General features: G+C 41.6%; 1 protein-coding gene across 1 annotated transcript in view; it reads left to right on the top strand.

Annotated features, from left to right (window-relative positions):
• Positions 1-16,611, top strand: part of pcloa (piccolo presynaptic cytomatrix protein a) — a 577,994-nt gene that overhangs the window by 447,125 nt on the left and 114,258 nt on the right. Inside the window, exon 21 of the mRNA XM_060842523.1 lies at positions 507-701. Coding sequence (XP_060698506.1) covers positions 507-701 — 195 coding nt within the window. The remainder of the gene's footprint in view (positions 1-506; positions 702-16,611) is intronic.

Here is a 16,611-nt window from a genome sequence, read left to right as displayed (position 1 = left end):
GAGTTTACAACATCTGTCCTCAGTAGACTCATTTCTTTGCTGAATGGGTCATCAAGCGTTAATGCTATTTAAGATTTACAATGTTTTCATATTGATAAGTTTTCCCTATATCTAACTGTTCCTACAATAAAATACAGATCTTCTCCACCAGATTAAAGCCTCTGCAGTAAAGACATGCATTTACATTATGGTGATTGTTTGAATTCGAACAGACATGGAGTCTGTAGGCACAGGGTTTAGATTAGAGTGGTGCTGAAAAAGTACAGCAGGCAGCATCCGATGAAGGGCTTTTGCCCGAATCGTCGGTTTTCCTGCTCCTTGGATGCCCCCATAGAGAAAGTGGCTGGAATGGAGACAGACCTAACTCACGGGTTATTTTAATATTTCTGTTATCCAAAGACAGAGTAATATTAACTGTGATTGTGTTTAGATTGGAATACAGAAAATAAACCACTGAAAGTAAATATCAAGGCAACTACATTCATCACTGATATTTGTTCCACCAGAAATGCACGTGGCCACCATTGAGAAATCCCAGAGCAGTCCTGCCAGCTCAAAATCTTCTTCAGAAGGACATTTACGTTCTCATGGGCCATCTCGAAGCCAAAGCAAAACCAGTGTCACCCAGACCCACCTGGAAGACGCTGGGGCCGCCATTGCTGCAGCAGAAGCAGCCGTGCAGCAGCTCCGACTCCAGCCAAGTAAACGACGCAAATAACTTCCTCAGCATGGCAGCTTAACATTCATCTGTTGCCTTTTGTCTGAACTCCCTTAACTTTCTGAGCCTCTGTTAATCCAGGTTTTTTTTCAGTTCACTCCTATCGTTTGCATCATCTGCTCACTGTATGTAGCCGTACATCTCTGTGAATCGTACTTATACATCACTGATCATTTTCCAATAATTGTGACTTTTCATTTGGGATAAGGCAGTGAAACTGGCTGTTCCTCTATTGTTAGTCCCTCAACCAAAGCAACCAGTTATGTAGATTGGATTTGAACAAAATATCTGATGGGTGACATAAACCTTCACATCAGTTTCCATTTTTAGTTATTCTGATTAATGTACCCACAGAGCTTAATTTTGATAATTTATTGAGTGTTTTTTGTTCATGCACCTGCTACCCGATTGCTGGAAGTAACATTCTGGGCAACAAAAGAGGTGTGCAGCAACTGTTAATCCATTTGACACTGCTGTGATCTCTGTCACTTGCTTCCAGCTGTCACAATCCAGATAATCCTAAACTGGTTATTGTAGACCTAGACCCACATCCAATAATGCCCTGAACATGTGAACAAACAGAAATAAACCATTTGGCCTAGTTTTTCTCCCATTCAGTACGTTTGAGGTGGAACTGACTGGAACCTCAAATCCATGTTCTTGTCTAACCTCGATAACATTTCATCTTATTGCTTAGCAAGAATCTATTTATCTCTACCTTAAAAATAATCAAATACTTTGTTTTCTCCACCTTTTAAGGAAGAGAGTTTCAAAATCTCTGATCCCTTGATAGAAAAACAAGCCTCATCTCTGGTTTAAATGGCTGATCCCTTACATTTAAATAGTATCCCTAGTTGTTGTGGTTCTGTTCGCCGAGCTGGAAGTTTTTGTTGCAAACGTTTTGTCCCCTGGCTAGGCGACATCATCAGTGCTCTGGAGCCTCCTGCGAAGCGCTTCTTTGATGTTTCTTCCGGTATTTATGGTGGTCTGTCCTTGCCGCTTCCGGGTGTCAGTTCAGCTGTCCGCTGTAGTGGTTGGTATATTGGGTCCAGGTCGATGTGTTTGTTGATGGAGTTTGTGGATGAATGCCATGCCTCTAGGAATTCCCTGGCTGTTCTCTGTCTGGCTTGCCCTATGACAGTAGTGTTTCTAATGTTTCATGAGCAAAACTAATGTAGTTTGCAAAATACCATGCAAGGACTGCACAAAACACTATATAGGACAAACAGGAAGACAGCTAACAATCCGCATACATGAACATCAACTAGCCACGAAACGACACGACCAGCTATCCCTAGTAGCCACACACACAGACAACAAACAACATGAATTCGACTGGGAAAACACTACTATCATAGGGCAAGCCAGACAGAGAACAGCCAGGGAATTCCTAGAGGCATGGCATTCATCCACAAACTCCATCAACAAACACATCGACCTGGACCCAATGTACCAACCACTACAGCGGACAGCTGAAACTGACACCCGGAAGCGGCAAGGACAGACCACTATAAATACCGGAAGAAACATCAAAGAAGCGCTTCGCAGGAGGCTCCAGAGCACTGATGATGTCGCCTAGCCAGGGGACGAAACGTTTGCAACAAAAACTTCCAGCTCAGCGAACAGAACCACAACAACGAGCAGCCGAGCTACAAATCTTCGCACAAACTTTGAGTATCCCTAGTTCCCATCAGGGGAAATATCTTTTCCAAATCCACCCTTCAATAAAACCACCTCTTATTCTTCTAGACTTCAGTGAATGCCTAAACTGTCCACGTTTTCCTCATAAAATAATCCATCCATTCCACGTATTACTTGAATAAATCTTCTCTGAACTGTTTCTAAATCATTTGCGTCCCTTCTTGGATAAAGAAACAGACATTGTCAACTGTACGCCACAACTGAACAACCTTACTACTTTTGTATTGAACTCTCCTTATTATGAGCAATAGAATTGTATTAATTTTCCTATTTACTTACTGTACCTTCATGCAAGCCATTGTTGTTTATTCATAGAGGCACCCTATTCCTCTACATCTCAGATTTTTTCAACCTCTCAATATTTTGATAACATATTTATTTTCTGTGCTTCCTGCCAAAATAGTAAATTTCACATTTCCCCACATTATATGCCATTTCCCAGATCTTTACTCCCTGACTTAACCTATCTATATCATCATGTCGCCACCTGAACCCTCTTCATAGCTTACTTTTCCATCTACCTTTTGTGTCTTCAGGAAATTTAGCAATGATACCCTTCATCCCTCCATCTAGGTCACTTTTACGAGTTGTAAAATGTGGAGGACCTAGCACTAATCCCTGTGATACGCTATCATTACAACTTGCTAACCTGAAAAATACCAATTTATTCCTAGTGTCTGGTTCCTGCGAGTCAGTCAATCTTAAATCCATGTCAAAATATTACCCCCATCGCCATGAGCCAAAACGTTTGATGTGGCACTTATTAAATGCTGATTCTCCTTTATCCACAACACATATTTCTTCATCAAAGAACTCCAATAAATTGCCTCAACATAATTTCCTTTTCACAAAATGAAGTTGACACTCTGTAATTAACATGAACTTTTTCTCGTGTCACATTTTAACATCTTTAATATTAACTTCTAACATTTTCCCAATAACAGATGTTAAACTAACTGGCCTGTAGTTCCTTGCTTTCTGTCTCCCTCTTTTTTTTAATAAAGGAGTTGCATTCACTATTTTCCAACATAATGGAACCTTCCCCAATCTTGGAAATAATAATGCTAAGAAATAATAATTGAAATAATAATTATGATTCATGATTATTAAATTGATTAAAAAATAATTTTAAAAGTTTTACTTTTACATGTCAAGCTCAAACAAATTATATGCAGAGCTTTGAGAATTCGCTATCTGTAGTGGAAAAGTGAACGGATTCATAGCACGTTCAATGTGAATGTTAGCTGAAATGTGTTGCTGGAAAAGCGCAGCAGGTCAGGCAGCATCTAAGGAGCAGGAGAGTTGACGTTTCGGGCATGAGCACTTCTTCAGGATGAAACGTTGATTCCCCTGCTCCTTGGATGCTGCCTGACCTGCTGCGCTTTTCCAGCAACACATTTCAGCTCTAATCTCCAGCATCTGCAGTCCTCACATTCTCCCAATGTGAATGTTAATAAGCACAACAATCCACCTTAACCTTATTGAACAGCTGTGCATTTAGTAATCATGGCTGAGTTCCCTGCAATTAGGTAGATTCACCGTGCAAAGCACACCCGCTTGATACAATTGGCATCTCCATTTCTCCTTTCACAAATTACCTTAAATTGTAAAATGTAATAGATCATACCTTGTATAATCATTCAGTCATGCAGAACTTGATAATTATTTAAACTTTGAAAAAACATGTTTTTAATTCATTTTGCCTTCATCAAGACAATTCACTAGAATACCAGTTAAATGGGAAACTGAACATTTATACTGTATGGCAACTTTCAAGGAGCTATGTACATGGACACCAAGATCTCTCTGCTCATCCACCCTACCAAGAATCTTAACATTAACCCAGTATTCTGCATTCCTGTTACTCCTTCCAAAATGAACCACCTCACACATTTTGCATTAAACTCCATTTGCTACCTCTCAGTCCAGCTCTGCAGCTTATCTATGTCCCTCTGTAACCTACAACATTCTTCGGCACTATCCACAACTCTACCGACCTTAATGTCATCCACAAATGTCATAACCCTTCCTTCTACACCCTCATCCAGGTCATTAATAAAAATGACGAACAGCAGTGGACCTAAAACAGATCCTTTAGGTACACCGCTAGTAATTGAACTCCAAGATAATTATTAGGTGAAAGCTAAACCTCATCTTCCACTTCAGGACCCTCCAACCCCATGGCATCAATGTGGATTTCACCAGTTTCCTCATTTCCCCTACCCCCACCTTACCCCAGTTCCAACCTTTCAGCTCAGCACTATCCTCATGACCCATCCCATCTGTCCATCTTCCTTCCCACCTATCTCCTCCATTCTCCCCTCTGATCTATCACCTTCCCTCCCCACCTCCATCCACCTATTGTACTTTCAGCTACCTTCCTCCCCAGCCCCATCCCCCTCCCATTTATCTCTCCGTCCCTGAGGCTCCCAGCCTCATTCCTGATGAAGGCCTTTTTGCCAGAACCATAGATTTTCCTGCTCCTCGGATGCTGCCTGACCTGCTGTGCTTTTCCAGCATCACACTCTTGACTCCAAGATGAATATTTCCAATCAACCACCAGTCTCTATCTTCTTTCAGCTCGCCAATTTCTGATCCAAACCACTAAATCATCCTCAATCCCATGCCTCCATATTTTGTGCAATAGCCTACCTTGAGGAATCTTATCAAACGCCTTCCTGAAATCCATATACCCTACACTAATCACATTACCCTCATTCAACTGTTTGGTCACCTTCTCAAAGAAGTCAATAAGGTTTGTGAGGCACGACCTAACCTTCACTAAACTGTGTTATCTACCCCAATCAACTTATTCCTTTCTAGATGATTATAAAGCCAATCTTTATTACCTTTTCCAACATTTTATCCACAAGCGAAATAATCTCACTGGTCTAATATTACCCCAGTTGTCTCTCCTCCCCTTCTTGAACAAGGGAACATTCTGGCACTATTCCCGCAGACAATGACGACATAAAGATCAAAGCCAAAGGCTAGGCAATCTCTTCCCTCGCTTCCCAGAGAATCCTCAAATAAATCCCATCCGGGCCAGGGGACTAATCTATTTTTACACTTTCCAGAATTGCTAACACCTCCTCCTTAAGAACCTCAATCCCATCTAGTCTAGAAGCCTGTATCTCAGTATTCTCCTCGACAACATTGTCTTTTTCTTTGTGAATACTAATGTAAAATATTCATTTAGTGCTTCCCCTATCTCCTCTGACTCAACGCACAACTTCCCACTATAATGCTGGATTGGCCCTAATCTTACTCTAGTCATTCTTTTATTCCTGATTTATCTATAGACAGCCTTAGGGTTTCCTTGATCCTATCCACCAACAGCTTCTCATATCCCCTCCTGGCTCTTCTTTGTTCTCTCTTTAGGTCTTTCCTGGCTAACTTGTAATTCTCAAGTGCCCTAACTGAGCCATCACATCTCATCCTAACATCAGCCTTCTTCTTCCTCTTGACAAGGGATTCAAATTCCTTAGTAAACCACGGCTACTGTGCTCGACAGCTTCCTCCCAGCCTGACAGGTACATACTTATCAAGGAACTGCAATAGCTGTTCCTAGAATAAGCTCCACATTTCAATTGTTCCCATTCCCTGCTGTTTTCTTCCCCAACCTATGCATCCTAAATCTTGCCTAATCGCATGATAATTGCCTTTCCTCCAGCTATAACTCTTGCCCTGTGGTATATGCCTTTCCATTGCTAAAGTAAACATAATCAAACTGTGCTCACTATCACCAAAGTGCTCACCCACCTCCAAATTTAACACCTGGCTGTGTTCATTACCCCTATCCAATCCAATGTGGCCTTGCCCCTTATTAACCTTGTTGACTCTCCTGCACATAGTGGACAAAAACTGACCCATCTAAAGTATTTGAACTATAGTATTCCCACTCAATATTTGGAAAGTTAAAGTCCCCCACAACTATCCTGTCATTTTTGCTTCTATTGACAATCATCTTTGCTATCCTTTCCTCTACACCTCTGGAACTATTCGGAGGCCGACAGAAAACTCCCAACAAGTGACCTCTCCTTTCCTGTTTCTAACCTTAGCCCATACTACCTCAGTATGCGAGTTCTCAAATGCCTTTCTGCTACCGTAATACTGTCCTTGACTAACAATGCCACACCACCCATTCACACACACCCCACCCTCTTTTACTATCTTCTTTGTTCTTACTGAAACATCTAAATCTCGGGACCTGCAACAACCGTTCCTGTCCCTGCTCTACCCATGTCTCTGAAATGGCCACAACATTGAAATCCACAAACCAACCCATGCTGCAAGTTCACCCACTTATTCCAGATGCTCCTGGCATTGAAGTAGACACACTTCAAACCTACTTCTTGCTTGCCGGTGCCTTCTTCCGACCTTGAAACCTTATTTCTGACCTCACTACTCTCAACCTCCTGTATACTTGTACAACTATTTAGGTTCCCATCCCCCTGCTGAATTATGATTCTGCCCAGTTTAAAATGTAAACAAACCCTGACTTTAACTGTCAATGATCATTAATGGAGTGCTCCATGGCAATGCCTCCACAAATCAGAGGCAATTTGCAAAGCAATTAGCAGTCCTTTCTCATCTAAATGTTGTCTTTTGATTCCACTGACTTGACATCTTTATGAATTGTCCTGATAAGTGCAAGACAAAAAGCTTTGTCAAGTTCTAATTCTTCTTAAAAAAAAATTGATGAGACAAATGACCAGTTCAGAACTTTTTAATGTAATTCAGTCTTTTTTCACTTCAAAGTATTTTTCATAAAGCACACATCAGCTGCTTTGTTGGACTGTATAACCAATTTCATAACCGGATCTTGGATATTACAACTCATTCTATGAGAAATACTGACACAGATTAGAGCTCTGTAGCAGTATCTCTAGCACTATATTTGTTGAAAACTAGAAGAAAGACGATTCCAGGCATTTGATAAGGTGATAATAATGAATGAGAATGTACAAGATTCTCATTATCAATAGAATCTTGATAATGATTCGCATTATCAATAATCTTAGGATGAGCAAACCATTGGACATGGCCTTTCACTAATGCAACACAGAATAAATTGGTAATCATGAGATTGTGATCAAAAGCAACTTGCATTTAGATAGCATATTTTATGTGGTAAACTATCCCAGCTCATGTCACTTGGGCATTATAAAGTGAGATATGATACCAAGCTATGTAAGGTAACATTAGATTAGATTAGATTATTTACAGTGTGGAAACAGGCCCTTCGGCCCAACAAGTCCACACCGACCCGCCGAAGCGTAACCCACCCATATCCCTACATTTACCCCTTTTACCTAACACTACGGGCAATTTAGCATGGCCAATTCACCTGACACGCACATCTTTGGACTGTGGGAGGAAACCGGAGCACCCGGAGGAAACCCACACAGACACGGGGAGAACGTGCAAACTCCACACAGTCAGTCGCCTGAGTCGGGAACTGAACCCGGGTCTCAGGCGCTGTGAGGCAGCAGTGCTAACCACTGTGCCACCGTGCCGCCCATTAGGGTAAATGACCAAAACATTTTTCAGATAGATGTTTTTCAAGAGTGACCTAAAGGATGAGAAAGAAATAGACAGCGAGCAAGTTGTGTGGAATGCAGTCCAGAACTTAGCTAATATTAAAGAAAATGAAGGAGACATGCTGGAGAAAGCTAGTAGGTCAGGCAGCAACTTCTTCAGAGTTCCAAGGAAGAATCATATTGGACTCACAATGTTAACTCTGTTTCTCTCCGCGTGGATGCTGCCAAACTTGCTGAGTTCCTTCAGATTTCAGATTTACAGCATCTGCTGTACTTTGCTTTTATACCCAAGTTTAGGACTTGGGCAATTAAAGACATTACGGGAAAGTGAGGACTGTAGATGCTGGAGAGTCAGAGTCAAAAACTGTGGCGCTGGAAAAGTACAGCAGGTCAGGCAGCATCCGAGGGGCAGGAGAGTCGATGCTTCAGGCATAAACTCTTTGTTAGGATTGTAAGTCAGCATTGGTGAAGCAATTAAAATCAGGGATGCTGAAGAGAATGGAAATACTGCACATGACTATAAAAAAGAAGTATTCAGTAAATTTGAGGATTGAGGGACTGGAGGGATGGACAGATATAGGGAGGGACAAGGATCTGGAGAAAGCAAACATGAGATTTTTGAAATCAACCTGTTGTTTATTCTGGAGTCAGTACAGGTCAACAAATATACAGATGGTAGTAAAACAAGACTTGGTGCAAGTTAGGAAGTGAACACCAAAGCTTTGGATGACCAAAAGTTAATGGTAGACAGCCATTGGTAGGACCATCTTAATGGTAGGACCATCTTAATGGTAGGACCATCTAGAAAAACAGTAGTACAGTCAGGTCCAGAAATAACAAAGACACAGATGCCAATTTCCGTCATAATAAGATGAGAAGGATAGGTGGGTATGGGGGAGTTGGAAGTAGATGGTTTTAGTGATTGCACAGACCTCCATACTGTTAAACATATTGCGCAACAAAAATCAGAGCTTAACATATCATTGCTTGAAATTTTCCTTTGCATTCCTGTGATTGATTTTTCATCCAAAGTCCTGTTTATCATGTTTCATTTTTCAAATCCAGACGCTCGACTACATAAACCAAGGATCCATACTGTGTTCTTCTAAAAAGCCTGTACTGTTCTTACAACCAATGGCAGTATGAAATTCATGTGATAAGAATATAAATCCCCATATTTAAGATTACTTACAGTGTGGAAACAGGCCCAACAAGCCCACACCCATTCTCCTAACACTATGGGCAATTTAGCCTGGCCAACTCACCTAACCTGTATATTTTTTTTGGAGTGCGGGAGGAAACCCACACAGACACAGGGAGAATGCGCAAACTCCCCACACAGAGAGTCGCCTGAGGCAGGAATTGAACCCGGGTCTCTAGTGCTGTGAGGCAGCAGTGCTAGCCACTGTGCTGCCCACCAGTATGATCCAAGTAGCTTGTTTTTGTGGTATTGAAAAGAAATTGCCTTTATCGGTATTGTATTCAGGTCAATAGTGGGTAATTAATCCATTACATATACATATAATCATTGTTAGTAGGAACCCCATAAAGGACCAGAGTGATTACTGATATCAAATTATAATCATGTTCCATAAAGCACTTCATATAAAACCTACAGTTTGAATTCATGTATATGTAAGGACTCATTCATTAGAGATCTTCTTAATGCATTTGACTTTATTAACTTTTATAACTCTGAATTTTGCATATAGGGCACTTTCCACATCAAAGCAATTTCTGAGCCAAATTAAGTGTAATCAAGTCTTGACAAAAGAACTGGCCAGTTTTAACTCCTTAATGCTGTGCATGATATGTCTCTTTTTGGTGTTTACACAACTTATTTAAATGGAACACTTCTGTTTGCATGAAAAACACTTAAGCTGGTTCCATCTGAGGATACATACTCTGGGTTTCCATTTCACCCACACTGCCACAGCACATAAAAGCGGTCAGGCTCAGAGTCATGCCAGGAAGCACAGACACAGCATTGCAGGCGTCCCTATTCAAAGAACTCAGTCTGACAATCTGCCTTCACCAGCCAATGAGAACAAAGACCAAAGCCAACTTGCCATAAGGAAGGTGATGTCAGAAGGATCACCCAAGTCTGAGGGAGGTAAGATCAATATTTTGAAATGTTATGAAATATTATCCAAGATTATTCAAGATGTTTGCAATTTTCTATATGGGTTGGCAAGTATGCAAGACTTCTAAATATTTTTAAATGTGAATTGAATCATTGATTTAAAATATTTATCTCAGCTTAGTGATCTGCTCTAAATTAGTCAGAAATCACACGACTCTAGGTTATATAGTTCAACAGGTTTATTTGAAATCACAAGCTTTCAGAGCACTGCTCTTTTGTCAGGTGAACTTCGGATTTTGGCCACCCCAGTCCAACACCGGCATCTCAACTTCATGCTCTGAATTAATAATGGAATTGCAGATATTATGTTTGCCAATGACTTGTCAATATACTTTGTAATGCTTCTTCCAAGCATGCAAGCTGCTCCAGTCTGGCAAAGAGGTAAAGTGGATTCCTGCCAATGGAAGGTTGTTTTTCAGACTAGAGGCCTGTGACCAATGGAGTGCCACAAGGATCGGTGCTGGATCCACTACTTTTCATCATTTATATAAATGATTTGGATGTGAGCATAAGAGGTAGAGTTAGTAAGTTTGCAGATGACACCAAAATTGGGGGTGTTGTGGACAGCGAAGAAGGTTGCCTCAGGCTACAACGGGATCGTGATCAGGTGGGCCAATGGGTTGAGAAGTGGCAGATGGAATTTAATTTAGATAAACATGAGATGCTGCATTTTGGAAAAGCAAATCTTAGCAGGACTTATACACTTAATGATAAGGTCCTAGAGAGTGTTGCTGAACAAAGAGACCTTGGAGTGCAGGTTCATAGCTCCTTGAAAGTGGAGTCACAGGTAAATAGAATAGTGAAGAAGGTGTTTTCTTATGCTTTCCTTTATTGGTCAGAGTATTGAGTACAGGAGTTGGGAGGTCATGTTGCGGCTGTACAGGACATTGGTGAGGCCACTGTTGGAATATTGTGTGCAATTCTGGTCTCCTTCCTATTGAAAAGATGTTGTGAAACTTGAAAGGATTTAGAAAAGATTTGAAAGGATGCTGCCAGGGTTGGAGGATTTGAGCTATAGGGAAAGGTTGAGTAGGCTAGGGCTGTTTTCCCTGGAGCGTCGCAGGCTTTTAGAGGTTTATAAAATCATGAGTGGCATGGATAGGATAAATAGACAAAGTCTTTTCCCTGGGGCCGGGGTATCCAGAACTAGAGGGCATAGGTTTAAGGTGAGAGGGGAAATATATAGAAGAGACCTAATGGGCAATTTCTTCACGCAGAGAGTGGTACATGTTTGGAATGAGCTGCCAGAGGAAGTGGTGGAGGCTGGTACAATTGCAACATTTAAAAGGCAAATGGATGGGTATATGAATAGGAAGGGTTTGGAGGATATGGGCCGTGTGCTGGCAGGTGGGACTAGATTGGGTTGCGATATCTGATTGTCATGGACGAGTTGGACTAAAGGGTCTGTTTCCATGCTGTACATCTTTATGACTATGATTCTATAACCATTATTTTATCAATCACATTGAAATTCTAAATCCTCCTGTGTTTGATTTGTTTTCTACCATCTTTTCTTTTACATTTTCTAAGTATTTCTTACACTCTGCTACATAGAAACATAGAAAAAAGAAGCAGGAGGAGGCCACTTGGCGCTTCAAGCCTGTTCCACCATCATCACGATCATGGTTGATTGTCCAACGCAGTAGCCTGATCCTGCTTTCTCCCCATAACCTTTAATCCCATTCGCCCCTAGTGCTATATCTAGCTGCCTCTTGAATACCTTCAATGTTTTGGCATCAATTAAGAAGGCAATAAATTCCACAGGTTTACCAATCTTTAATGTAATGTTTCTATCGGGACCTTGAGATCTCCTTCGGATAATCTGATTTTCGGATAATTGGTATACGGATAATTGAGGTTGCTCTGTATTGTGAATAGTTGGGGTCCCAGCACCGATTCCTCTGGCACCCCAATAGTCACTGCCTGCCAATTTGAAAAGGGCCCATTCTTTCCTACTCTTTGTTTCCTCTTTGCCAACCAATTTCTATCCACCTCAATACACTTTTCCCAATCCCATGCACTTTAATCTTGCACAATAATCACTTATGTGGGACTTTGTCAAACGCTTTCTGAAAGTCCAAGTATACTACATCAACTGGCTCCCCCTTGTCAGCTCTACTGGTTAACCTTCATAGAATTCCAACAGATTTGTCCAACATAATTTCTCCTTCATAAATCCATACTGACACTGTCTAATCCTGCCACTGATTTCTAAATGCTCTGCTTTAAAGTCCTGATAATGGATTTGAGAATTTTCCCCACTACCGATCTTAGGCTTACTGGTTTATAATTCCCTGGTTTCTTTCTACGTTCCCTTTTGAATATTGGAGTGACATTAGCTACCTTCCAATCTTCAGGGACTGTCCTTAGTTTATAGAATCCTGGAAGATGACCACCAATGCATCCATTATTTTTACAGCCACTTCCATAAGTATTCTGGGATGTAGATTATCAGGACCTAGGGAATTACCACCTTCACTCCTCTCAATTTTTCCAGCATAATTTCTGTACTAATATTGATCTCCCTCAGTTCTTCCCTCTCACTAAATCTTGTATTCTCTAACATTTCCAATAAATGATTTGTGTCTTCTTTTGGGAAGACAGAACCAAAGTATGTCTTCAGTTCTCAGCCATTTCTTTGTCCCTGATTATACATTACCCCATTTCTGTCAATAGTGGACGTGCATGTGTCTTCACCAATCTCTTTCTCTTCACGTACCTATTAAAGCTCTTCGTGTCAGTCTTTACATTCCATGCAAGCTTATTTTCATACTGTATTTTTCCCTTCTTAAACAATCCCTTGCCTTTCTTTGCTGAATTCTAAACTATTCCCAACCCTCAGCTTTATTTTTCTTGGCTAATCTGTCTTGGATACTGTCTCTAATTTTCTTTGTAAACCATGGATTGGCCCTCCTACCCATCCTTCTCTTGTGCCAGACAGGAATAAACAGTTGTTGCAGTTCCTCCATGCGTTCCTTGAATATTTGCCATTGTTTATCCATTGTCATCCCTTTAAATAATTCTCCCTAATCTATCAAGTCAAAACCCATATCTTCATAGTTTCCGTTATTAAGATTCCGCACCCTAGTCTCCGAATCAACTACCTCACTCTCCATCTTGATAAAAAAAATTCGATCATGTTATGGTCACTCATCTCCAAGGGGTTTCACACAGCCAGATTGGCAATGATTCCCTTCTCATTATACAGTACTCAGTCTCAGATAGCCTGCTCTATGGTTGGTCCCTCCACATATTGGTTACAGCATTGTGGCTCATTTGCCTAATCTATGTCAGATTAAAATCATCCATGATCACCAATATTTACCCATCACATTCATCTCTAATTTCCTGTTTAATGCCATTCCCAACATCACCACTGCAGTTTGAGGGTCTGTATATGACAACAACTAATGTGTTTTGCCCCTCGGTATTTCTCAACTCTACCCAAACAACCTCCATATTTTAAGAGCTAATATCCTTTCTCACTATTGTGTTAATTTCCTCTTTAACCAGTAATACCACTTCACCACCTTTTCCTTTTTACCTGTCCTTCCTAAATAGTGAATACCCTGGGATATTCAGTTCCTATCCCTGGTCACCCTGCAGCCGTGTCTCCGTAATCCCAATTATATTGTACCCATTTACATCTATCTGCGCGAATAGTTCATCTAATATATTGTAAATGTTCCAGGCATTAAGGCACAAAGCCTTTAAGCTTGTCTTTTTAATATTGTTTGTCTCGCTGCCAATATGTTTCTCAATAACCCTGTCTGAATTTTATCTTTGATTCCCTTTTCTGTCTTTTGTCCTTGTTCCCTCCTTCTCTGACTCCTTCGATAGGTTCCCATCCCTCTGGCATATTAATTTAAACTGCCCCAACTGGTCTGGCAAGCACTCCCTCTAGGACAGCAGTACCAGTTTTGCCCAGGTGTAACCTGTCAAATTTGTATATCTCCCACCTCCCCCAAAACCAGTTCCAATGCCCCCAGGAATCTGATACCCTCCCCTGTCACCATATTATCAGCCACATATTCATCTGATGTATCTTGTCATTTCTACTCTGACTAGTATATGGCACTGGTAGTAATCCTGAGATCATGAGCTTCGAGGTCCTATTTCTTAACTTTTTCCTAGCTCCCTGTATTCTGCTTTCAGGGCCTCATCACTTTTTTCACCTGTATCATTTGTACCGATACGTACCATGATCACTGCCTGTTCACCCTCCCCCTCCCCCCACCCCATAATGTCCTGTATCCACTCTAAGATATCCTTGACCAGAGAGGCAATAGTCAAGATAAGAGTGGTGCTGGGAAAGCACAGTAAGTCAGGTGGCATCCGAGGAACAGGAAAATTAACGCTTTGGGCAAAGGCCTTTCATCAGAGTGGTGCTGGGAATGCACAGCAAGTCAGGCGGCTTCTGAGGAACAGGAAAATCGATGTTTCGGGCAAAAGCGCTTCATCAGACATTGATTTTTATGCTCCTCAGGTGCTGCCTGACCTGCTGCACTTTTCCAGCACCATTCTAATCTTGACTCTTATCTACAGCATCTGCAGTACCCACTTTTGCCAGAGAGGCAATATACCACCCTGGATTCCTGTTTCCAGTCACAGATCAGTGTTGAGATTGCAATTATTCACAGTTTACATTGATAATCTGGAGTTAGGGACATAAAACAATACAGCACAGAACAGACCCTTCGGCCTTCGATGTTGCACCGTCCTGTGGACTTTTCTCAGCTCGTCCTCCTACACTATCCCAAAATCATCCATGAGCTTATCTAAGGATTGTTTAAATCTCCCTAATGTGGCTGAGTTGACTACCTTAGCAGGTAGGGCATTCCACACCGTTACCACTCTCTGAGTAAAGACCCTGTCTCTGACATCTGTCTTAAATCTTTCACCCCTCAATTTGTAGTTATGCCCTCTCGTAAAAGCTGACGTCATCATCCTAGGAAAAAGTCTTTCTCTGTCTACCCTATCTAATCCTCTGATCATCTTGTATGTCTCTATCAAATCCACCCTTAGCCTTCTTCTTTCCAATGAGAAAAGACCCAAGTCTCTCAGCCTTTCCTCATTAGACCTTCCCTTCAGACCAGGCAACATCCTGGTAGATCTCCTCTGCACCTTTTCCAATGCTTCCACATTCTTTTGGTAATGGGGTGACCGGAACTGTACATAATATTCCAAGTATGGCCGCACTAGCGTTTTGTATAGTTGCTGCATGATATTGCGGTTCCGGAACTCAATCCCTCTACCAATGAAACCTAACACACCATATGCCTTCTTAACAGCACTATCCACCTGGGTGGCAACTTTGAGGGATCTATGCACATGGACTCCAAGATCCCTCTGCACATGCACACTGCCAAGAATCTTTCCATTGACCAAGTACTCTGCCATCCTGTAATTCTTCCCAAAGTGCATCACCTCACATTTAGCTGCATTGAACTCCATTTGCCACCTCTCAGCCCAATTCTGCAGTTTATCCAAATCCCCCTGCAACCTGTAACATTCTTCCAAACGGTCTACTACTCCACCGACTTTAGTATTTCCATCCACCTATGCCTGAGTCTAAGTCATTTATAAAAATGACGAACAGCAGTGGTCCCAAACAGATCCTTGTGGCACACCACCAGTAACCGGACTCCAGGCTGAATATTTTCCATCAACTACCACTTGCTGCCTTCTTACAGAAAGCCAGTTTCTAATCCAAACTGCTAAATCACCCTCAATTCCATGCCTTTGCATTTTCTCCATCAGCCTACCATATAGATCCTTATCAAAGGCTTTACTGAAGTCCAGATACACCACGTCAACTGCCCTATTGTTAGCCACTACCAGTCTCCATTAACAGCTACTCAGCCTCCTAGCCAGATCCTTTGTGTATCCAACTGTTCTTCTCTCTCTTAGGGCTCTATCCCTACCTATTGTTTATTCCTTACCCCTCCTCCACCCTATCTTCTGCATATAAACCAACATTTTCCTTGCTACAATCAGTTCTGAGGAAGGGTCACTGAAAAGTTAACTTTGATTTCTCATTACAGATGCTGCCAGAGCTGCTCAGCTTTTCCAGCAACTTTTGTTTTTGGCATTATCCTAGACTCATACTCACTGCCACAGAATCTCCTGTCTGTGTCCCTTTAGGAGAGTTGGCACAGTGGCTCAGTGGTTAACACTGCTGACTCACAGTGCCCGGGTCCTAGGTGCGATTCCAGTCTCGGGCGACTGTATGTGTGGAGTTTGCACATTCTCCCCGTGTCTGCGTGGGTTTTCTCTGGTTTCCTCCCACAATCCAAAGACGTGCTGGTTAGGTGAATTGGTTATGCTGAAGTGCCCATAGTGTTAGGTGCATTAATCAGAGGGAAATGAGCATGGGTGTGTTACACTTTGGAGGGTCTGTTTCCATACTCTAGGTAATCTAATCAAAACTGTTTACATTTTCTCAGCTTCTGTATCAAGCACTCTGTTTCAAATCCTCTTTATCAGGCACTGTGTTTCTCACACTC

The sequence above is a fragment of the Hemiscyllium ocellatum genome, chromosome 23 (assembly GCF_020745735.1).
Source record: "Hemiscyllium ocellatum isolate sHemOce1 chromosome 23, sHemOce1.pat.X.cur, whole genome shotgun sequence".
In the NCBI taxonomy this organism is placed as follows: domain Eukaryota; kingdom Metazoa; phylum Chordata; class Chondrichthyes; order Orectolobiformes; family Hemiscylliidae; genus Hemiscyllium; species Hemiscyllium ocellatum.
This window is presented reverse-complemented; position numbering and strand designations above follow the sequence as displayed.